Source organism: Rousettus aegyptiacus, unplaced genomic scaffold (genome assembly GCF_014176215.1).
Source record: "Rousettus aegyptiacus isolate mRouAeg1 unplaced genomic scaffold, mRouAeg1.p scaffold_m13_p_13, whole genome shotgun sequence".
NCBI classification, from domain to species: domain Eukaryota; kingdom Metazoa; phylum Chordata; class Mammalia; order Chiroptera; family Pteropodidae; genus Rousettus; species Rousettus aegyptiacus.
In genome coordinates, this window is record NW_023416288.1 from 916,174 (window position 1) to 940,718 (window position 24,545).

The following is a 24,545-nucleotide window of genomic DNA, read 5'->3' on the forward strand; positions in this document are numbered from 1 at the left end:
TGCAGGCAGAAGGAAATGCGCTAGGGATGGAGGATTAGATAGGGTGATACAAATTCAGTGAACGTGTTTGAAACGCACTCTTTTCCTGTTCCGGCAGTTTTATGGGAGAAACAGTTTCATTGTCGGGAAATAAACTAGTTATTCACAAGGGCCAGGATTGGGTAGTTGTGCAACATTTTTCTTCTGAGACTAGAATATGTAATCAAAACATACTTTAAGTTTTTCTGCTCTTGTCCATGGACTGGGAAGAGGCAATAAGTGTTAGCGTGACGTTTGGGGACTGAGAGGGAAGGAAAACATTGTGGGTATGGGTATATTGTTTAAATTACTATTTTTCAGGTTTTCAAATTGTGTGAACACACGAAGATTACTAAATATATATATTTTCAACATTGACAACATGAGGAATGCAAAACAAAGTATCTTCCTGTAGACAGTTGCTTTGGGAACATGAGAAAGGTAATTTATAGAATATAAAAACATTGAAATCGGTGCTTTTTCTTAATCACAAATATACTTGATCACATCTAAAAGAAAAAGACAACATAAGTTAACCATAAGGATATGGTCATAAAAACATTTAAGTCGGTGCTTTTTCTTAGCACAAATATACTTGATCATCTCTAAAAGAAAAAGACAACATAACCATAAGGAAGTTAAAAAAAAAAAAAAAAGTTTAGAACTCTGCCCTTCCACAATGGTCCCTTTGAAAGGCTTACTCTAATTATGCTGTTGTCAACACTAGGATAATTCACCTCAGAGTTAACTTACAAACGTAATGACGACTTAAGTTTTGTCCATGGCTCCCTATTGTAACTACTGATATTAAATGAAAAAGCCAGTTATCTTTAAAACTACGTTAATTGAAAAATGAAAGCAGAGATGTGCCTAAGAAAAAAAATATGGCAACATGGTGCTTATGTTAAAATTAATTCATTTAACATTCCCAAATTCGAATTAAGCAGTTTTAGACACTGTCTCCTTTTATAACAGTTTTCATGTTGGTAACATAGACCAATATCTTAATTATGGAACGTTTATTTTAACTTGATATTTAATTTTTGCAGTGACACATTCACTAATACCAAAATTCCATTAGTACGTTCCCAACCATGGAATTTTAAGTTAAAATTATTAACTGCTGAGAGGCATAAAAATAACATCAAGAAAAACATCATGAAAACTGTCTTTTTTTAATTAAAAATAAAAGCTGGTTTCTACTTTCCAGGAAACTATTTCATATAAATCATCAGATTAGCTACTAAATTTTTATACTTAAAATGTGGGGGAGTGAAATTAATTTTATCATTTTAGGTAGTTATATTTATCAAGCTCTCAATCTTCAAGGGATCTATAAGTCTTGAAATATAACAAATTTAATGTCAGTTAAAGAGTTTCATGGAACTTTAAGTTTTAAATTATTAAAAAATGGTATCTAATTAAATTTAGCCACCTACAATTTAAAACAAATACCTTGAGGTGTGTAATTTATGAATTAGAAAGTACCAGTTTGATTTTCCAATCTGAACTTTTAAGTCCTGAATGCAATTCTATACAGATTTTCTTGTTCCTTTTCATTTTATGTATAGGTTGGCATTTGTTGTCACCTCACTGCACTTATTTTCATGAAAAACAAACTTCATGTTAACTTGCAGATACTATGAGTCATACTTTTAGTATTAAAATAAAAACTTTTATTTAAAAATGTTAAAAACACAGTTCCTTTGAAGTATACATTAAAATAACTTACAAGGTCCAGTCAAATCCCATAATGGTCTGTAAGGTAATCTAAGACAGCAGATGTGCTTGATAAAGCATTAAATACTCTTTTTTCCTGCCTTGAAGTTATCTTTTCCATCATGTACATTAAATGTTGATGGAAACACATATAAGGAGTTCCAAGTTCAAGAGCGATGTCAACCCAGTCCCAGATGCATTTTAGTGGGGTTTCCTCATATCCAGCAAACATGGCCGGGTTTGCTAAGAGTCCTCTTGCTACCATCACACCTACAGATTAAAGCATATCACATTTGTCCACACGTTAAGAACTCATAAAGTCAAACTCAGTGAAACAAACAGGATACTAAAAAAAAAACTTAGAACAAAAGTTTCACACTGCCCTTATATTAGTCTGTTTAATTCAATTATAAAAACTATTTCGAAATATCTTTTTGTAAACCGAGAAAGTTTATATGTACTTACAGGTATTCTTTATTTTATTGACTTCTACATTAATTAGTCTTTAGGCTCTTTTTAAAGGGTAAATCCAGGTTGTTATAAATTGGGCTTGCTTAATGTTAAGTTTATCTGCATTCTCCCATCTAGCAATAGGTGTCACAGGGCTTGGTATGCCATTAATTTAAGGGGATAATGAAATTGTGTAGCAGTCTGGGTTCCTTTGGTTCCTATGACTAATCGTGTGTTCATTCTCAATTCTAGTCTAAGTGTTCTATTTTACTAACAGGCTATCTGGGAAGTTCTTAACTAGTCACTCACCTGATATGATTGTGGCAGAAAACTAACTGACTTAATGTACCACAATTAAAGTAATCTATTGTTTCTAAATAGAAGAGTTAACAGCATTTTAATGAATTGCTTAGCTTCAATTGGTACAAGAAAATACAGCTCTAAGTTAAGGAAAATAATGAAAAATCATATCGAAATTACTATCACACTCCCATTTTTTTTTTTTTTTTTGCTCGTTAAAAAACTCAGGTACTTATTTCTTACCATCTGTCCCAGTAATATGACACACATTTTGTGCTTCTTTTAAGTTTCTGATGTCTCCATTAGCAATAACAGGTATAGACATATTTTCCTTAATTATTTTAATGGCCTCATAGTGAACTGGCTGATGTCTTTCTTCAGCAGTTCTTCCATGGACTGCAACCCAGGAAACTCCTGTTGCTTCAGCCTTTCGACAAAGATCCACGGTTCTTGTAAGGTCATCATGGATCCTATAATTTCAAAATTATATCCATCTTTTCAAAGCACACAAATCAATGCTAAAATTAATAAAACTAAAGTATTTACTATAAAACAGTTTTGCTATATCATTACATGCCACTATCATTTAAGATTTTAAATTTTGCTATTTCGTTAATGGCAACAATGGATGACAAGTTTTAGCTTACCTAGTGCTCCTCCCCTTTGGCTTTTGTAACTGAAAAATCATTCAAGTACTGTCACACATGAACAGAGAGATGCTATCCTAATATTTGCTGTCCATACCACAACCACCAAGTGAGAAAATACTTTATTTTGAAATATGTTTTTATCCTGTCACCACAAAAATAATTCCTGGTTTACTTTCATTGTGAAATTTTAGTGTAAATACCATATTCATTTTCCACTCTTGGTACCAGGAATGTTTCTTAGCGTTAATTTAGTAGTACATGGAAAAAATTGAGAGTTTCGTTTAGGGGAAAGTTTTTAATAATAAAGGGATGTTTTTAATTTCTGTTAAAAAATACAAAAAGTTAGTTTTGATTATAAATAAAAATTATGGTATATACTCATTTATTAAATGTTGTTTCAACATTTCCATATACCACTATAAATTTATTAAGGACAGATAACCCAATAGCACCAGACAAAAGGAATATGCTTTTTATTTCCTAAGAACAATCTTGTCAATAGATTAAAATGTTTTCTTTACCTTATTTTAATAGATACTGAAAATCTGGGATTTTCCACTTGATTTCTTACTTGTTTCACCATATCTTGAACAAGCTCTGGCTTGTTTATTAAGCAAGCTCCATAACCTTCTGCCATTGCCCACCTTTATAATGCAAACACAATAGATAAACTGTAAATAGCTGGAAGAGAAGATTAATTATAAAAGCACTATAAGTGCATCTATCTATTTATCTATCTTGTGATCTGGAATGAAATCAGGTTTTTACAATTCCAAGATCCAACATTTCTAAGTGGATCAATTTGAAATTAGGAAAACATGTTCCCAAATAAAAAAGGGCTTAGGGGAAATGCTTTTCTTTGGCAAGTGAGACAATTAAAATCATTGAACCAAAACAGATTTAATTATTTGTAATTAACTGAAATTTTTCAGATTTTTTGAATTCCAAATTTGATATTTATTGTACATAACAAGAGGTTTTATTAGTCTTAATAGCAGAGATAGTTTTGGCTTATAGCATTCCAACACTACTAAACAGCTTATTTAACTAACCTAATGGATATACAAATATGTCTAATCTGATTTGGATTATACTGTACTTAAAACTTTGATTTTATTCTTTAGATACATTTTGAATTACTGCTAGAAAGGTAGGGATATTACTGTCAAATTAAGTATATCCTATCAGTACCCCATTACTTAGAATCAACCAAATATCTGGTAATGAAAAAAAAGATAATTATAAGAAGGTATTCTTATAAAGAAAATGAGGAGAGAATTATAAGAAGGTATTCTTATAAAGAAAATGAGGAGAGACTAAGTGGTGATCTCCCAAATCATAGTTTCTAGAGCAAATATGTTTGACATGACAGTAAAAATACATTCTTGGGATTGCTATAAACATTAGCGTCTCACATAACTACTTAAGGATGAGGGTCAAGGCAGATCCACACATTAAAAAATTCTAGAGGTGAGGTGAGGCAAAACACTTGTCAAGGATCTACACACTTTTTAGTTATCAGGAAATGCTTTTGTATGTATGTTCCTTAGTAATCTTTCCTTTTCTTTTCTTGCTTCTTATATAAAGGCCAAGTGCTTTAACTATATTTTCCTTACTTTTTAATTCTTGGTAATGTTCACTAGTTTTTCTAATCTTTTTTGAAAATTCTTTCAACTTCTTTGAGCTTTACCTCTGAGGGCAACCACAATTAATGTCTATTCCATTCGCATAAGGACAGACTATACGAGCAGCATCAGATAAAAGTCTTGCATCATTAGCAGCAAACTGAACAATCAAGGGGCAGTCACCTGATAAAATGAATAGCTCAACATTAAAATTCACAGAAACACACACACAGACACACGAGATACCAAACTAATGTTTGTACATGATAAAATAACTGTTCAAACAAGGTAGTAATAACAATTTTAAATATTCTAAGTTAAAAGGAATTTCCATTAAGTACAAATTTAAACAGTATAAAATTTGATAAAATGATAAGTATTACATTCTTGACAAACAGACCCCTTTTCCAAAGGTGAGAATTAATTTATTGTATTCCAGAACAATTTTATGTATACCTGTAAAATTTAAACGAATGTGAACATTCTATGTATACTGCTGTGTACTCTTTTTTTTTTTTTTATGTGATATATCTAGGAGCTATAGTTAGACCTATTTTCTTCTTTTTAGTGGCATATTCCACTGTATGGATGGATCACACAGTATACTTCTAGAATTCTTTTCATTTGTGGCTCTTGCAAGCAAAGTGATGAGAATACTCTTCCATACACACTTTTGTGAGTATATTCATGGGTTAAATTCCTAAGAGTGTAACTGTTGGATAGACAGCTAATATTTTGATATTACAAAAATTTCTTTCAAAAGAGTTTACCAGTATAAATACGTACCAATATGGATGAAAGTCCTTGTTTTCTCATAACTTATCCTACATTGGATATACAACAGTGTATATTTTTATTTGTGGGCTCACTCTCCAAATTCTTTACATTTTCTATGTACAATTTTCCTTTTAGTTGTTCCTTTTATTATTTAATTTTTTAATGAAACAATGAAATTAATTCTGCTATATATCATAACTATCAAAAATATTATAAATATTTTTCCCAGTTTGGCTTTGTCTTTGTGCTTTCTTCTTACATATAAAAGTTTAAATTTTAATATAACCAAATATATCAGAACTTTCCTAGGTTTTAAAGGACATATTTTTTTCATCTTTAGGTTAGTGTTATAAACTCTGGATAAATGTTTTTAAATTTTACTAAAGGTTTTTTTGAGGACTACCTATATGAGATTTACTGGGTGTCTGCCAAAATGCAGATTTTTGGCACCGCTCTAGTTCCACTGTTTCAGAATTTCTATGGCAACCCCTGATTTACAGTATTATCACGGGATAGAATCTGCTTTTTTCTGAGGACATAGGGTACTTTCTCCTTTGTAACTCAAGAGTTACAGAATTTCAATTTAACAATCATTCATTGGTCTAATGTATTTTTAACACTGCTGGAAGCTGATACAAATCAGTAAGAAATAGTTGCAGCCCTTGACAAGCCCATAGTCTAGTGGGAGAGACAAGTCTATAAAGAGGTAATTACAACACAGTAGGATTAAGTACAACATAAAGCCTGTGCTTCAGAGAAAGGACATGAGTGGATGGTGATTAGGAAAGTACTTTGGCTACAAAATCTGAGAACTGGATTAAGAAGCATAAATTGTCATTTATCCATATAGAATAGGGACATTAAAGATAGGAATGGCTGAGAAAGATATTCTAGGTAGAGAAATGTGAGAGAATAGGGCATGTTCAGGGACTTAAAATAACTTACTATATGTAAAGAATGAAGTCAGTGGGCTGTGGAGAGTAACTAATGGAATATAAAGCTGCAGAAGATGTATTTGGAGGCTAAATCATGAAGAATGTTATATATTATTCACAGGTGCTGGAATTTTACTGTTTAGGTCAGTCGTTCTCAATCTTTATTAAGCTCAGAATCATCTGGAGGGATTTTTAAAACAGATTGCCGGACCATGTACTGGGAGTCTCTGAGTAGACCTGGAGTGGAGCCTGGGAATTTCCATTTCTATCACATTTCCAGATGATGTTGATGCTGCTGGTCTGGGGAATCACACTTTGAGAATCACTGGTTTTAGGTCTAAGAGATGTGGTCAAATTTACATTTTGGAAGGATCACTTTGGGCTGTTTGGAGAATAGTTTGGAATGAGACAAAACTGGGGGCAGTGAGATAGGACTCTAATAGTCCATATGAGAGAATGGAGGCCCTAAGGAAGGCTGACCTTACATTTTGTATATCATCCATAGTTTCAAGGCGCTGAATAAAAATATATTTAAAAAGACTTATTGCAAACATATAAAAAATACTAAAAGATTTTAAAATAAAATCTTGGCAGTATGTCGTCTCATTGGATAAGATAGTTTTGTTTTGTTTTCTAAGTTTTACAAAGTGAGCAAACTCTGGGTTTTACATACCTTGGTTTGTGGTAAATTCACTGTCTCTGGCTTTTACAGATCTGACAAAATCAGCAGCAACTATCATTGGTGTATAGCACAGATCACAATTGTATTTTCTTACTAGTGTTCTAAAAGCCAATCTGTAAGCATATAAAACTTTAGTTAGGCATTTTAAATCACCACAATCATATGTACTTCCAAGTTTAATTTAGCTAATTATTAAAAACTTATTAGAGGAAAGTTCTGCTTATGGGAAGATGGAAATGTACTTTTCCCTATTCTTCTAGCTTAACTAAAAACTCTGGATATTATATGTAAAACATAAGAAAACTCTGAAAGGTAGAGAAGAAAGCAGCAGGCTAGTGATGTCAGGATCTGAGGAAAGATAATGGTAAGTTTCTTGGGTTTCTTTTCACCTCAAATATCCCAGGTATGGAGCTGGCAACCTGGAAATACCAATGGTTGTAGACAAAAACAGCCCTAACCAAAGTCTGTTCTTCCTAACTAAAGGACTCAGAAAGGGGATGCCTAACAAGAGAGAACTCTTTAGATAATAATGGCTCTACTCAGGCCAAACACCAGAGAGAAAACTGTGGCTCCACCTCTGTAAGAAAAAGTTGAGTGTGGAGCCTAGACTTTTACTTTTCCGAGGCTATAACAAGGTTCTCTAATACCCCTCCAAAGTAGTATCATAAAAGGCTAGGTAGGTGGCTGAGGTTGTACTCCCTGCTGATCAGTAACAAGGCCCACCTCAGTGGTATCTATGCTAGCCACGTGAGGAGCCTGGACTTCCACACCTCCCCAGGAGTAGTGAGGTGCCCTTCTCTTTCCCAAGTGGGAGTAGTATTAGGGCATGCTTCCTGAAGAACCAGGACTATCATCATCACCCAGCAGTTATCAGACCACCCCTCCGTGGGGAGCTGTAACTGTCAACTCTGCTCAACAGTAATGAGTTCTCTGCCCTCAGAGTGTCAAAAAGAAAATCAAGTGAGGAACCTAGACTTCTATCTCTACCTGATAGGAATGATGTGGTGCTTTCTTATCCTTCTCCTGCTGTGGTGGTGTCAGGAAAAAAAAACAAACCAGTTAATAAGAAAGTTTAATAGTCAGAATCAATGTAATCCACCATATTAATAGGCTAAAGAAAAAAAAATCATTTATCAATTGATGCAGAAAAAGTATTTGACAAGACAATACTCATCCATATTTTAAAAAGAAAAAAAAATACCTCTCAGCAAAACAGGAATAGAGGGGAACTCTCTCAGCTTGAGAAAGAGCATGATTAAAAAAAATCCCACAGCTAACATTATACTTAAAGGTAACAGATCACTTTCTCCCTAAATCAGGAACAAGGCAAGGATGTCTGCTGTCATCTTTCTTATTCAATATAGCCCTGGACCTTCTAGTCACTGTTATAAGGCATGAAAAAGAAACAAAAGACAAATGATGGAAAGGAAAAAATAAAAAATTGTCCCTATTTGCAGATGACACGATAGTCTACATAGATAATCTTAAGGAATTTACCAAAAAATTCTCCTAGAACCAATAAATGAGGTCAAGAAGGTCACAAGATATAAGATCAACATATGAAAATCAATTTTATTTCTATATACCAGCAATAAACACATACGTACTGAAATTAAAAGTATAAATCTATTTACAGTCACTCGAAAGAGAAATAATTAAATTAAAATTTTACAACACACACACAGAACTCACTCTGAAAACTACACAACACTGATGAGAGAAATCAAACGAGATCTAAAAAAATGGAAAGACACTGTTTATGAGTTGGGTGACTCAGAATAGTAAGGAATTCAATTATATTCAAGTTGATATGCATATTTAATACAATTCTTATGAAAATTCCAGCAAGATGTTTTGCAGATATAGACTATCATACTATAGTTTATTTGGAATGGCAAATGAATTAGAATCGCTAAAACAATTTTGAAAAAGAAAAAGTAGGAGAACTCAGTTTACCTGATTTCAAGATTATAGAGCTAGCTTTAGTAATCAAGACTGTGTGGTATTGGTGGAAGGACAGACACATAGATCGGTGGAACAAAATAGAGAATCCAGATGAAGAGCCATACAAACATGTCCAACTGACTTTTGACAAAGATGAAAAATTAATTCAAGAGTGAAAAGATAGCCTTTTCCACAAATAGTGAATAAATTAGACATCCATAGGCAAAAACAAAAAACAAACAAACAAAAAAGAACCTTAATCTAAGCCTCACACTTATACAAAAAATAACTCAAAACTGATCATGGTTTTAAATGCAAAACATAAAGTTATAAGATTTTAAGAGAAAAAACAGAAAATTTTTAGACTCTAGAGCTGCGCAAACATTACTTGACACCAAAAGCACAATTTACAAAATAAAATATTAATGAATTAGACTTCGTAATTAAATAAAAACTTTTGCTGTGCAAAAGACCATTCATTAAGAGGATAAAAAGGTAAGGTACATACTGGGAGAAAATATTTGCCAACCACACATTTGAGAAAAGAGTGTTAACTAGGATATATAGAGAACTCTTAAATCTCAATAGTGAATATGTACGAATGGCCAATAAGCACATGAAAATATGTTTGACATCACTAGGGAAATATAAAACAGTGAGATACTGGTCCACAGTGAGATACCAGTCCACATCCATTAGAATGGCTAAAATAAAAAAGAAACAAAGAACAAAAACATGTATTGGTGAGGATGTTAAGAAATCAGAATCCTTGTGCACTGGTGGGAATGTAAATTGATGTAGCCACCATAAAAAACAATATGGCGGTTCCTCAAAAAAAAAAAAAAAAATAGAATTGCCATATGAGCCAGCAATTCCATTTCTGAGCATATATCCAAAAGCAGGGTCTCAAGATATTTATACATCCACGTTCACAGCAGCATTATTCACAACAGCCAAAAGATGGAAGCAACCCATGTGTTCCTCAATTGAGAAATGAATAAAGAAAATGTGGTATATATACATAGGATGAAATATCATTCAGCCTTAAAAAGGAAATTATGATAAATGGTACAAATGGATGAACCTCAAGGATATGTTACATGAAATAAGCGAGTTCCTCCAAAATACATATTGTATGATTCCACTTATATAAAGTATTGAGACTAGTCAAGTTCATAGAGTAACAAAGTAGAAAGGTGGTTGCCAGGAACTGGGGGGAACGGGGAATACAGAGTTTAATGGGTATAAAGTTTCAGTTTTGTAAGATGAAAAGAGACTGAATGTATGACAACATGAATGTATTTAACCTAACTGAATTGTACACTTAAAATGTTTTAAAAGTAAATTTTAAGTTGTGTGTATTTTACAATTGAAAAAATTTAAAAAGCAACTCAATAGTAAAAGAGCAAACAATCCAATTAGATTATTAGCAAAAGACATAAACATTTCTTCAACAGCATGCAAATGGCAAATAAGCACATGAGAGGATGTTCCATATTACTAGCCATAAAGTAAATGGAAATCCATGAGGAGATATTGCTGCAAACCTATCAGAACAGCTAAAATAACAAAACAGTGACATTGTGAAAAGTTGTTGAGGAGGAAGAGAAACTAGATCCCTCAAACATTGTTGGTGGGAGCATAAAACTGTACAGCCAATCTGAAAGTTGGGCAGTTTCTTAAAAAACTAAACATATAACTACGATATGACCCAGCAATTACAGTCCTGGGGATTTGTCCTCTGCATGAATGCTTGTATTTATTAATACCCATTATATCTTTATAAGTGGGAGTTATTAAGTACTACCATTTTTACAGATACAAAAAGTAAAGCTTGGAGAGGTTCATTATTTACTCAGGGCCATGCACATGCCAGGCAAGTGGTAATAGCAGGACTCAAGCCTAAATCGTGATCTCAAAGTGTGTCTGAAGATCTCACGTGGTGAGGTAGTCTTATTTTTAAAAAGTCAGAGCATAAAATGGAAATCACATCTTAGTTCGTTAGCCATTAAACAATACTTACTTTGAATATCGAACCATTGGAGCACAGACTTTAACAAGATGCCCAGAATGAAACATTTCTATTGGATCTTTTTTTCTTTCTTGACATATTGTGGTTCCTACACAGTCCTTCTTCATGAATATAGCTTCGTTTCAAATCTGAAAAAGACAATCAGTTTGCATAGAGAAATTTACTTTCATTAGATAAATTCCCATCGTTCTAACAATTTCAATTGCCAAGAATATATATTTTTCATCAGACTGTGGGCTCAGGAATCTTTTTAGCTTCTTTTCACAGTATCAAATAGGCTACAACAGAATTCTACCTCTATTTATATGTCACTGATAGTTTTTAGCATAGTGGGAAATTATGTTTAAGTTCTATACAAATTATGCTTGTTCGAGTCAACCATTTCAAATTCTATACTTAACTCATTATAGCAACATTTTCTGCTCAAATTAATAAATGCTCAAGATGTGGCAAACTACAAGATTTTTTCATAGTCTACCATGTTATGATTTTTCATGTTACTTTTTAATTTTCCCATGTTACTTTGTTTGGCAATGATAAACCAGGAAATTTGATTGTATATCATACTGTGTATGCCTGGCATTTTGAAATTCCTTGTTTTATCCAGGAAAGTTAAATGGCATTAATTGAATAACTTTAGTTAGTAGTAAGCATTTCCAAGAATATACTAGTATGCTTGTTTATTCTTATTCTCAAATTCTATTTCTTGTACCTAAATCAGAAGGCAAAAAAAATCTTTATTATTTTAAAAAATTTAAATGTGGTATTATCTAGTGAAAATTTCAATTATAATTATGTAATTGCATAGTAAATCACTTTTATACCCAAAGAGGTACAAGTAGTTAAACTAGGTAGTTCATAGTATTTTATAATTGCTATGCTTAAAATCCTGTCATTTCTGTGTTAGCTGCTTTCCATATTCCAGCTTTTGGTCTTAGAAATGTATATGAGCTAACTTTAGAAAGGTTTAATTGCTCAACATCCAATTTTTTTTTTATGTGGCTAATCCTGAAAGTACTGATATAACCTAAATAGAACCAATAATCTCAATTTCCTTAGGTAGAACGTGCAGTTAGAATAAGATAAACTAGTTTTACTAATATTTGTTTAATTAGTCAAACTTAAGAAAATTTAGACAGAGTTATTCGCATTTTATATTTTATAATAAAAATTAGAACAATGTTATGCCACATACGTAAAGGACAAAAAGGCAGTTCTCTTTCATGAATCAAACCTGTTTGTTCTCTTTTGCATTTCATATCCTGGTTATGCCATTACCATCCACCTCTACTCTCTCAAGTCAGAAACCAGGGGTTTCCTCTACTTCTCCATCTCCCGCAACTGTGTCAACCAAGTGGTACCTTTAATTAAATCTTGAGTATATCTTCATTGTCCCACATTCTGTGTACATACTCATAATCTCCAATTCTGACTCCCAGTCTTCCAGTTTTCTCTGAATCCTAGATAGAGTTGATCTTACTTACCCACTACACCCAATCCTCTGTTATCATGTGCATTTGCACTTACTTTCATAGAGCATAATAATAACACGTCTGTCTCTTCATGAGTTTTTGACGGCATGGACTTGTATTTATTCATTCAACAAATAGAAGTTCCTGCTACATGTTGGAAATACAGGCGAAAATACATTTCTTATGTCCTTAAAAATGTATTAGAGTTAGATATAATTATGTAAAATAATAGCTCTAATACATACACACACACACACACACACAATTTAAGCATGGTGGAAATAACTACCTAGAGAAGTGAGAGAAGTCACTAGCAATGAAGGAAAGAAAGCTTGAGCTGACACTACATGGGAGATGGGAGAGTGTCCATTTGCAGAGAACACATATAAAACCATAGAGGCTTGAAAGTGCTTGGTGTTTTAGCGACTCATTGGTTTAATGTTGCTTGAGTTGTAACTGGACTAGAGAGGGAATAAGAGGGCCTAGATAGTAACGGGATTTATATAACAAGATTTTTTAGATTTTGTATGGCCTTGGTTCTTAACCATTTTTCCTCTCAGTAGGTAATTTTCACATATGCATTCAACTTGCTAACATATACACATGATACACTTCCATGGGTATACCAGTTATTTTTGTACAGGCTGTATGTCTCACTTTGTATACTAGTTTTAACTGAAAATTTTTAGAATAGAAATGACATGGTCAGATTTCTGATTTAGAAAGATTTCATTGGAGGGAGCAGGCCTGTTGGCAAAATATCAGTAAAGAGACCATTGTAGTGGACTAGGCCATGCATAATGAGCGTCTGACCCAGGAATTTTGGGAGTCAAAACACCGATAAGAGAATACATTTTGAAATAAAAATAAGCTGGTAAGATATTTAGGAGGTGGAAATCACTTCGCGACAGTGCATGCTATGTAGGAAGAAAGAATTCTAGGATGACATTATACTTTTGGCTTTAGGGACTAGGTGGATGGAAATTCCAATCAATGAAATAGAGAACCAGAGTAGGGATAGGTTTTGGCAGGGGATCACATTTGGGTACACTGAACTTGAGGTGCTCATGGGATTTCCAGATGGCAATACCTATAACTAGTTATAAAGATATAGTGCTCAGGAAAAAGCTAGAGCTATAGATCGAACTTTTCACCTTTAGATAAGTTAAAACTAAAACATGGGCAAAGTACTTAAGAATGCCTTATCTTGCAAGAAATCTTCCAGAACACTAACATTTAAGTAAAAGAGACAAAGAATGCAAAGGAGACAGAAGTGACCTCTGAAGCGGGGAATAAGAAACCTGAAGAGCGATATTCAAAAACCAAGCAAGGGGAGAGTATTAGGAAAGAGGGAGGGGATAAGCCTCTTAAACATCACAGAAGTAAGGTAAAGACTAAAAAGTGTGCAATGGTAAGTAGGTCATCAGTGACTGTACCAAGAACGATTTCATTCTTATTCATTCTTGTAATTTTGCTGAATGAATACATAAGTCATTCTCAACCATGGTTGTAGATAAGAATGATATGGGGAGCTTTTAAGAATTAGGATGCCCAAACCATATCCCAGACCAACTGAATGTGAATCTCTGGATTTTTAAAGGTTTCCAGGTGATTTCAGTGTGCAGCTAAGCTTGGGAAAAATAAATTTATATACTCCAAAGCACTTGGTACAAGTGTATGATTAAATAGATGTCTATCTTACCTATTAGCTCCTTTTGGATAAATTATGGAATGAGTCTAAATTCATGCTAGTATGTAGAGTATCAAAAGTCTTCATTAACTAAACAAATATTATGCAACTTTCCTAGAATCTTCCAATGTAAAAACCAAAAAAAGACAACATATTTCAAAGATGTCCTTATTAACATTTAAGAATTATTTAAAATTTTGTGTATTATGGATTATGAACCCTAATCTGGGTTTGAGCACACTGCCCTTGGTAATTCATGTGACCTCCATTCAGAAACTTCAATCCTATTCACACTGTGATTGAGATCAAATTATACTGAGGAAAAACCTGATACAAAGAGAAAGCATAATGCAGTGTATCATGAAATTTGCTCACCTAAGTTGCTAGATTTATATTTAGATTTATAAAGTACTTAGAAAAGCATTTGGCACAGGTCAAGTACTATTATAGCATTTCTCGAAATAGTCTTAGCAGAATCAGGAGAATCAGGAAGCTCTGAACTGGGAAAAAATGGCTTTCTGTGTACATAAAGGAAGAGTTGCATTACTTTTTAGGGAGAAATGCTTACATTAACTTTATACATACGTGTGATTGTCGACTTATCAGTTTTTATTTTGGGAGAAATCTAGGTGAATGAATAATGCAGCTGTAGCAGCGGAGAAGATGACAGGAACTAACTTGATTTTACAGCTCAATCCTGTTAGTTTAGATATGGAAAAATCCATCAGATTGTAATATGAAAAGTTTGGCATCATTCATAGCATGTAGCTGAAAGTGAAAGAAAGTAGAAAAATAGGTCCAGATCTCCTGGGAGGCCAGAGACTGAGTCCACTTGTATTCTCCTGGTTCAGTCTTCCTTCTTCATCGACCCTTCGGCTCTCCCTAATTCTCACGCTTTTCATTCCCGGCAACTTTCCTTCCCAAGCCTATCCCGCCTGTTTTTACCCCAGAATTGCAAACCAAGGCGTGTGGCAGAGAAAGCTGGGTAATCTATTAACTCCCGCCAGCTGTGCTTGTAGAGAGCAGCCAAGCTCCCAGAAACCCCCGCTCTCCTCTCAGGCCTCCACCAAGAATACCTTCTTAGGTTAAATACTTGCTTTAGCGATAGGCGCTGTGGCCACGTTCCGGCGCCCACTTTCTTTTAGGCCAGGGGAACGAAACTTGCCCCAGTGGCGCGGCGGGACATGGCTGAAAGCGCCGGTCCCGTGGATTCGGCTTCCTGGGTGCGCTGGGCCCTCGGCGCCCGCCTACTGCAGAACGCACGCGAAACTCAACCGGGTTCAGCCAGGTTTCAGCCTACTAAGCCGACACGCCAAGCGGCCAGGGTGGGCGGAGCAGAGAGCGCTGGGATTTTGCGTCACCCTCTGGGCAGGGCCGCCGCTGACGTCATCACCCCGGCTCCTGCCAACATGGAAGGTGGAGACGGCGGAATCACTGTGGCTGGCCATGGGGCTCTGGGCTCTGGGGTGGCTGCAGCGACAGTAAGGGAGCTTCTGCAGGACGGTAAGGAGTGGGGGGTGGGTCGGGTCCTCGGTTTGGGGGCTGTCCTCCTCCGCACCTGGGCCCTGGTGGCGAACTCAACCCGTCGCTTTGCAGAAAGTTTTCCGGTCTCGACGTGACCACTCCCCTTCGCCCTTCCCCCTGGATTCTGGGTGCTGGCTTCGCCAACCTGTTTCCTGGGACACCTGATTTTTGATTGCTCCGCTTTTTTTTTTTTTTTTTAACTCTACCCTCCACACACACACACTTGGGGTTTCCTTGAAGTCCTGGGACCTCGCACCTGGTGACCTCCGTTGGCCGCTACTGGCTGCTGCCGCAGTTCTTGTCGAAAGGGTGAAGCATTAATCCTACGAAAAGTGTAAGACTTAGAACAGACGACAGATACTTGATGAAAGGGCCTTTTTTAAAAAGAGGTGGGAAAATTTCCTCTTACATTCTTGGTGTGTACAAGTGGCTCGATTGTTTCTTAGCAAGGCGTTTTATCCATAACCATACATGAAGGGAGGGTGTAGAGCATTCTTTCAGGCTTGGATTAACCATATGTATTGAATAAAGTAGGTTTATTGATAGTATTGGATAGAAATTGCTAGAAAGTAGAAGATAAGCTAAATATAATACGTTTGAGAAGCTCATTAAATTGTATCAATTCAGTTAATAAGCCCCAAATCTGTCTTTCAGACTAAAGTTTACATTTCTGAGACCATTCTCATCTTGTTCTTCATTTTTTTCCCGAAGTGTCAGCACGTTCTACTTTGTATTAAAGTAATTTGATTATCTTTCTACTGTATTGTAAAACCCCTTTTTATGTTCCACAGTGTTAGTAACATTACCTTCCATATAGTAGGTGCAGAATGTTTTTTAATTAAACATTACAGTGAGAAGCATATGCACACATTTGCAGATCAAATCAGGTTATAAAGGAATGAAAAAAAAGTTGTAAATTGTTTTCTCTGACTGTCGTATGTCTTATTATTGCTTTCAATTACTTGCCTGCCTTTCATAATTTATATACTTTTGTCAAAACTTACTAATGACGTTGTAGTTCTGAACTAGATTGTCTTAGATTCTCCAGGTTAAGATCTCTGTCTAATGCATCTTTGTATTTTAATTTAAATTCCATTTAAGCAAGTTTTGAGCTCCTGGTATATGTGCAAGTCTCACCTTCAAGCAGATCACCATTTTTGTAGGGTAGATAGTCTTGCAGAACTATAAAGGTAGGCACTTAATGTAGGCTTGTAAAGGTAGCAGTAGAATTGTGTACAAGGTAAAACAATACAGAGGAGGATAACTAGGAGTGGTTGGGGGAGTATCAGGAAAGTCTAGATAGAACTGGTTTTGGAGTTTAAATAGAACTTTCCCAGGTTAAGAAGTGGAAGAAACAACTCATGCCAGGCATGGGTATACAGTTCAGGAGAATGCAATCCAGGAACTGTAATCAGTTTTTGGAGGGTGACTATTTCTCAATTCTGCTTTCTGTATTTCTGCTTTCCCTTTTTCCATAGTGATTATTTAAATCTTTACGCCTTTCAGACTTCTCCCTTCAAGCTTAGCAAATGATTTTCAACTTTTCCCTAAAAAAAGAAAAAAAAAATCCGTCAGGTGTGAGCTTTCTCTATTTCTTGACATGAAACCTATGCTAAAGCTGAACCTGCAACCATCCTTTCTTCCTTTTTTCTCTCATATTTTCAATTACAACGTAAGTGGAGTCTCTGCTCCTTCCTAAGGACAGTCCCTCCTCTTCTCTGGAATTTCTTCCTGTATTCTCAAAGACCCAGTCATTCTCATTCTGTGCCTTTGAAAAAGCTTTGCCAAGGTCTTCAATGACTTCCTTGTGGGTAAATAAAATGGACACTTTTTTGATCCTTATTTCACTTGAACTTGTAAAAATGTTTGACTGCTTTCTGGATATATTTTTCTTATGTGGCTTGAGAGTTCCATGCTTTAAAGAAAAAAAATCTCAATTCTCCAATTGCTCTTTTCCATTTTCTTTTAGATAATTGTCTTCTTCAGTTTGCCCCTAATTGAGTAGTTCACTCACTCATCCCCTGCAACATCCCTAAAGAATTAAACATTTCCATCATTAAGTGATGCACTGTGTCAGTGATAGAGAATAGGATTATAGGGTTGATGTGCAGATGCATAGTTTGAAATTTTGTGAGGTGTTTCTGTGTGCCTCCTATAGGAATGAGAAAACTATAAAAGTATTCAACCTACATTGTGTTAGATCTTTGGAAGATCTTTGCCATTACTTCATACCCATTTTGGTTTTTGCCATTCTCTCCTGTTTCTTTCTCTCTTTTTCTTGCTCTCATTTCCTCTACCCCTAGATTTTTGGTGTTTTCTTGGCTTCTGAACCTTGTCTCCCCTATTTCCCTCTTTTTGTGCATTATAAAATTTCTTTCTAAATCACGTGATCTTTTTCCATGGTTTCAAAATTAATATCTGCACACAGACACACGTGGTCCTTACCTTTGTTATGAACTATAGAACTGTTTACTGGACAGTTCTATCTTGATGGTGAGCAAGCACTCATAGTTCTATATATAAAAGCTTACGTGTGAACAAATTGTACAGGTTCTACATCTGAAAAATTGAAATGAATTTTAATCTCCCTCCTGTAACCTTTTTCTCTGGTAGACTCTGTTACCATTAATTACTTATGGCCAGTTAGATATATAATTCTTTACTATGTAGATTTTGAGTTCTTTGGACTTAATGCAAAGCTGAATTCCCTATGTCAGTTACTCAATCAAGGGACCTGGGAATCATCCTCTTGCCCTACCTAATCACCCATTTTCAGCTTAACTCTAAGTCCTGCATGTTATTGTGTCTGAATATTTGTTCGATTCGTCACTTCCTTGATATTCTTAGTGCCACTGTGTTAGGCCTTCATCATGTCGCGGGTTGTTAACATAGCACCTTACCGGCCTCTTTGGCTCTGTTACACACATGTGCTGGTAAACCAGCTTCTGGGAAAATAGGAAAAGCCCTGATTTTGTAGTGGATGCCAATTTTCATGGTGTTAATCCTCTCACCACAGTTTTAGGGTACCTACATGTGAGTTGGCTCACAAAATTTCTGAAAATTTAACAGCTCTTAAGTGCCATTACCAGCCAGCTCCAAAACGTAAGTATGGCTAATCCCTTTTCACTTACTCTCCATACTGCTGCGAGAAACTTCTATAAGCAAATCTTACAGTGTTCTTTCTTGGATTTAAAACCTCAAACGTGGTGTAGTCTGAACATTTGGATGTCTTACCAGCCTCTTTTTAAACTTTCTCCCAACCTTCCTTTGGAACCTCAACTCCTATCATTTTTAACCCCTTCTGCCCCACACACTGTGGTCTAGACATACTGAAATCAATATTCCCCATGTTTCTCAAAACACGCCATGATGCTTGCTGCCTCTAAACCTTCCCTCTTCTTGAAATGGCCTTCTCCACTTGTCTGGCTGGCAGGATCCTTAATTCTGCAAACTAGGTAGCAAACTAGAAGGAAATGGTTCTCAGCATTAATGCCAGAAGAGCAGTTTCCTTTTACTTCACACTACTTTGAAAGTAGTCAAGAATGCAGAATGATAACTTCTAGCTGACATATATATAGGTTAATTAATTTGTTCAACTAATATTGAGCACCTGCCATGTGTTAGGCATTATTCAGGCTCTAGGGATATGGTAGTAAAAAAGATCTTGCTCCCATGAACTATTCTCATAAGTACTCTATATATTTTGCTTGTTAACTTCCTAAGCTGTCAGGTAGTCTTACAGCTATCATGGTTAGGAAATAGTGGTTTATACCTACATTGAGCTCATTTCTACGTATCTATTTTTAACTCATAATTCCCCAATTTTTCTTTCATTCACAGATTTGTGGATTTCTATAGGGAAAAATATCTGCATCACTTTTCCCTGTCAAGAGTTTATTTTGAAGTTTCTCTTTTCGTTTACTATTTTATAAATCCTAAATTTCAGTAATACCTATAAGTTTATATTTGCCTATTTTTATTAAAATTCCAGATTCACTTTTTTATAACAGTATTTGTGCATTGATCTAGAGATATCAGAGACTATAAATATCAAATATAGTTAATTTCTCTGATGTCATTGTCAGTGACATTTTTTTCTGTTAAAGGCTATGGTGAGTAGTTAATTTTTAATGTTTTACTCAGTATTTTCCTTTTGACTCACTGATAAAAATTAACTTTCAGCAGTGTAGCATAGTGGTTAAGTGTGTGGGCTTTGCAGCTAGACTGCCTGGGTTCACATCTTAGACAATACGGTTGGATAAGTTGCATGCCACGTCTGTGACTGTCTCTTCATTTATGAAATGGGGAAAATGATAGTTTCAACAGAGTTGTGTGAGGATTGAATCAGTTAATACTTGGCAAGTGCTTAGATCAGGGCCTGGCACATAGTAAGCTCTCAGTGAATATTACCACTCTCTTTTGCTGTTGCCTCTTCCTCTTCTTATTTACAATAGTTTTAGGTGTTTAGAAATACCTCAAAATATGTTAACTATGATTGTAATTGTTTTGTTGTTTATATCTGTGATTTGGTGCAGCCTATTGATAAAGACTTTTCCTTATTGTTTTCTCCCAGAGTGTTATAGTGATTTCTTAAGTGAAGACTTTGATGTAAAGATTTATACTTCCCAATCTATTCATCAAGCTGTAATTTCTGAACAACTAGCAAAACTTGCCCAAGGAATCAGTCAGTTGGATAAAGAACTACACCTGCAGGTAATTCCAATATTGATGATACAGATTATTCGACTTAAAGTGGTAACTTATCATTTTTATAATACTTTTATTTAATCTAAATGCACATTTACATGAACAGATGTATAACTTAACCAGTGTGGCTCATTTTTTAAATTATAATTTTGAAAAGTTTTCTGTAAACTACTTTTTGAAAAACTAATATGCCCATCTGTCCAAAACTTATTATTCTATTATTCATTGTGTGTGTGTGTGTGTGTGTGTGTGTGTGTATTTACCACTTTAACTGACATGCAGTGAATATAGGAGGTGGGCAAAAAATAAGATGACTGATAAATGATAGAAAATGGAATTTTGGAAGTAGAACTGTGTGAATAAGAAATACAAGGATGTTCACATTGGCAGTTCACACTTCATGAGCAATAAGTGTAACATTTGCTGAAATTACAGAGCTGATCAATTGGTGGTGGGATAGGACACAATATAGGGCGTTAGGAGGTGTGTCTTAATTTCAGCTGTATTATTGCCTTTTATATCACCTAATGTCTTTGAGTCTTTATTTGTTTTAAAAAAATCAAGTGAGTAAGAAAGAAGAGGAGATTGTACTAGATCTTGATAGTTCCTTCCTCTACTATAATTCTATAATTTTTATTGGGTGATTTTATGGTATACTTCCTAGTGTTGCTTTTGTCTGAGTAGATACTTAATAAATATTTAAATGAATGAACAAATTCATGAATAAATGTACTGTTTACCAGGAAACCTATATCTGGTATAAGATGAGGCATATTTGCTTAAATGTTTTGTGTCTTACTTTCTTCATCAATTGAAAGAGCAGCTTAGTCAGGACTGGGATGACTTCTAAGGTCACTTTAATGCTAAAATTCTGATTATATAATTGGAATTCAATATTTATTTTTTGCCATTTTAAGAATATTATTGCAATACTACCGACTATTCCTCATGTTATGTTCTACTTCCCATGACTATTTTGTAGTTACCAATTTGTACCTCCTCCCTTTACCTATTGCCTTGTCTCCCCATTCTCAATCTGACAACCATCAAAATGTTCTCTATGAGCCTATTTCTGTTTTTATTTATCTTATTCTCTAGTTTCCATACATAAGTGAAATCATATGACATTTGTCTTTTCTCTGTCTGACTTATACTCCACTCAGCAGAATACCCTTTCTAGGTCCATCTATGTTGTTACAGATGGCAAGATTTAACTTTTTTTTTTTTTTATAGCTGAGTAATTTTCCATCGTATATATGTTCCACTTCTTTATCCATTCATCCATTGATGGACACACAGGTTGCCTCCATATCTTGGCTATTGTAAATAAATTCCGCAATGAACATAGGGATACACATGTCATTTTGAAGTAGTGCTTTGGGTTTCCTCGAATAAATAAATACCCAGAAGCGAGATCATTAGGTCCTTCTTTGTCTTTTGCTATACAACCTTTGTTTCAAAGCCTATTTTGTCTGGTATTCCTATCCCAGCTTTTTGTGTTTGTTTCCATTTTCATGAAATGTCTTTTTCTATCCCTTTTAGTCTGTGTGTGTCTTTGGATCTGAAGTGAGTCTTCTGTAGGCAGGTTATGTAAGGGTTTTGTTTTCTTATTTATTCAGCTATTTGGCCACCCTGTGACTTTTGATTGGAACATTTAATCCATTTACATTTAAAGAAATTGGTAGACATGTAATTATTGCCATTTTAATATTCCTATTTTTGATCTTTTTTTCTCAAAGAAAGCCCTTTTACATTTCTTGTAAAACTATTTTGGTAGTGATGAGCTCCTTTAGCTTTTTCTTGTCTGGAAAGCTTTTTATCTGTTCTTCGATTCTAATGATAGCTTTACTGGGTATGGTAAAATTGTTTGTGGGTTCTTTTAAGTATATGTGCTACAGAGCGAGCACAGAAGGTCCTTGCTTTTCATCACTTTGAATATTTTGTGCCAGTCCCTCTGGCCTGTGATGAAGTTTCTGTTGAGAAATCAGTCAACAGTTTTATGGCAATTCCCTTGTAGGTAACTAACTACTTTCTCTTGCTACTTTAAGATTCTCTCTTTATCATTAACCATTGGCATTTTAATTATGATGTGTCTTGGCATGGACCTGTTTGGGTTCATCTTGTTTGAGACTGCATTGTTGGACTTGTACGTCTGTTTCCTTCACCAGGTCAGGGAAGTAAGTTTTCAGTCATTATTTCTTTAAATAGGTTTTCAATTCTTGGTGTGTCTCTTTTCCTTTTGGTACTCTTATGATGCGAATACTGGTACGCTGGATGTTGTGTGCGCTATCCTTATTTTTTTGGATTATTTTCTCTTGTTGCTGTTGTGGTTGGATGTTTTCTGTTACCTTATCTTCCAAATTGCTGATCTGATCCTCTGCTTCATTAACCACTGATTCCCTCTAATATAGTCTTCATTTCAATTATTATATTCTTCACTTCTGACTGGGTTTTTTTTGTGTTCTATCTTCATCTTTATGTTTCCAATCTCTTTTTTGAAGTTCTCACTGGGATCATTGAGCATCCTTATAACCAGTGTTTTGAACTCTGCATCTGGTAGATGGCTTGTCTCTATTTTGTTTAGTTTTTTTTTGTTTTTTGTTTTTTGTTTTTTTTTGGAGCTTTGTTCTGTTCATTCATTTGGGACATGTTTCTTTGTCTCCCCATTTTGGCTGCCGCCCTGTTCATTTCTATGTATTAGGTAGAGGTGCTATGTCTCCTGGTGTTAGTAAAGTGGCCTTATGTAGTAGGTATCTTGTGGAGTCCAGTGGCGCAGTCTCTCTGGTCAGTTGTGTACCTTGTGTGGATTATGTGTGCCCTCCTGTTGTTGTTGAGCCTTGGTTACTGTTGTCATGTCAGTGGGAGAGAGTGACCCTCAAACTGATTGGTTGTAAGGACTAGCTGTGACTACAGTGGAGGAACTTGCGTGGGCGCTGACTGTTTAGAACAAGACTTGCTTTAGTAGGGCTTTGGTGAAGCTGGCCACCAGGTTTATTGGTTCTAGGGCTTCTTGGGAGGGGCTCTGGTGCGGTCCGAAGCTGGCCACCAGGTTTATTGGTCCTAGGGCCTCTTGGAAGGGGCTCTGGTGCAGACCGAGGTCAGCTGCTGCCTTTGCCCTGTCTGGGGCAACTTGTTGGAGCTGCAAAGTGACTTGCAGATGGTTGCCGCTTGTGCTGGGCTTGAAGGTGTCTAGAAGAGGTTAAGCTGTGAAGTGAGGCTGGCTGGTGCTAGTGCTGGGATAGGGCTGCTTAGCAAGAGGTATGAGGCATACAGAGGTCAGATGCTGCTTGTTTGAGGTTTGTAAACCTTTGAGAGATTTTAGGAAAGTCTGCAGCCTGAGCCAAGACAGGCTGTTTGTATGGAAAAACCACTGGAAGTGGCTTGGGTGGGCCTGCAATGATCAGGGCGTGGCGACCAGTGTTAGCCAAGTTAATGGAGGCTCAGATATGGTGCCTGCCTGTGTCTACATGCTGGGACGGGGGAGAGCTCAACAAAGGAACAATGACTTCTGCCAACACTTCTGTCTGGGAGAGAGCTGCCCTTCCAGTCCTGACCCTGAAGCCAGATAATTCAGTTCCTCTAGGTATGGCTCTGGTGCCTTTCAAGCTGCTGCACTAGGCCTAGAACTCAGAGCTAGAGAGTCTTTTAGTAAGTGCATTGTGTGCAGGCCTTTTAAGAGGAGTACCTTGGACTCCAGCAGCCCTCTATATCAGCCACAATCTCTGCTGGTTTTCACAGCCAGAAGTTGTGGAGATCTCTCTTCCCTGCTCTGTAACCCTAGGTGGGGGAGTCTGGTATGGGGCTGGGACCTCTCTCAGCTTCGTAGCCCAAATATCCTTCCTGATTTTTAACCATCACGCATGGGTGTGGGAGTAGCTTATGCTGTGTCTCCATCCCTCCTACTAGTGTCGATGTGGCTTTTTCTGTAGATCCTTACTTGTAGGACTTCTTATTCAACTAGACTTCAGGCAATTCTTAATGATGGTTGTTTTGTAGTTTAGTCGCAATTTTGGTGTGGTC

General features: G+C 35.7%; 2 protein-coding genes across 12 annotated transcripts in view; one reads left to right on the forward strand and one right to left on the reverse strand.

Annotated features, from left to right (window-relative positions):
• Positions 1 to 365: 365 nt before the first annotated feature.
• DUS4L (dihydrouridine synthase 4 like) lies at positions 366 to 15,525 on the reverse strand. 8 transcript variants are annotated; one of them, XM_036230280.1, is made up of 8 exons: positions 14,880 to 15,362; positions 12,494 to 12,592; positions 11,124 to 11,260; positions 7,148 to 7,269; positions 4,828 to 4,945; positions 3,659 to 3,781; positions 2,731 to 2,957; positions 1,672 to 2,007 (listed from the first exon to the last, which is right to left on the reverse strand). In XM_036230280.1, the coding sequence occupies exons 3-8, from the start codon at positions 11,237 to 11,239 to the stop codon at positions 1,760 to 1,762; spliced, it is 954 nt and encodes a 317-aa protein (XP_036086173.1). In that variant the 5' UTR covers positions 11,240 to 11,260; positions 12,494 to 12,592; positions 14,880 to 15,362; the 3' UTR covers positions 1,672 to 1,759. The 8 variants fall into 8 exon arrangements, with proteins under 8 accessions (XP_016001342.1, XP_036086173.1, XP_016001345.1 ...); XM_016145856.2 differs by adding an exon at positions 366 to 527 and having other exon boundaries at positions 1,751 to 2,007; positions 11,124 to 15,362; XM_016145859.2 differs by lacking the exons at positions 12,494 to 12,592; positions 14,880 to 15,362 and adding an exon at positions 15,392 to 15,525.
• COG5 (component of oligomeric golgi complex 5) overlaps positions 15,451 to 24,545 on the forward strand; it is a 275,480-nt gene continuing 266,385 nt past the window's right edge. For 2 of the 4 annotated variants that reach the window (XM_036230277.1, XM_016145849.2), the window contains exons 1-2: positions 15,451 to 15,797; positions 20,392 to 20,531. In XM_036230277.1, the coding sequence (XP_036086170.1) occupies positions 15,479 to 15,797; positions 20,392 to 20,531 (459 nt within the window). In that variant the 5' untranslated portion in view covers positions 15,451 to 15,478. Of the gene's footprint in view, positions 15,798 to 15,843; positions 16,208 to 20,391; positions 20,532 to 24,545 lie in introns of those variants that run through there. The other 2 variants (XM_016145848.2, XM_016145850.2) reach the window with 2 other exon arrangements.

Bases quoted from the DNA above. Each gene is read 5' to 3' on its own strand.
- DUS4L (XM_016145856.2), bottom strand. From the start codon at position 11,239: ATGAAGAAGGACTGTGTAGGAACCACAATATGTCAAGAAAGAAAAAAA. The intron at 4,946-7,147 runs GTATGTAAAACC...TCATTTTATCAG, and splicing joins TGAATTTACCACAAACCAAG to GTGACTGCCCCTTGATTGTT. The intron at 2,008-2,730 runs GTAAGAAATAAG...TTTAATCTGTAG, and splicing joins TCATATTACTGGGACAGATG to GTGTGATGGTAGCAAGAGGA.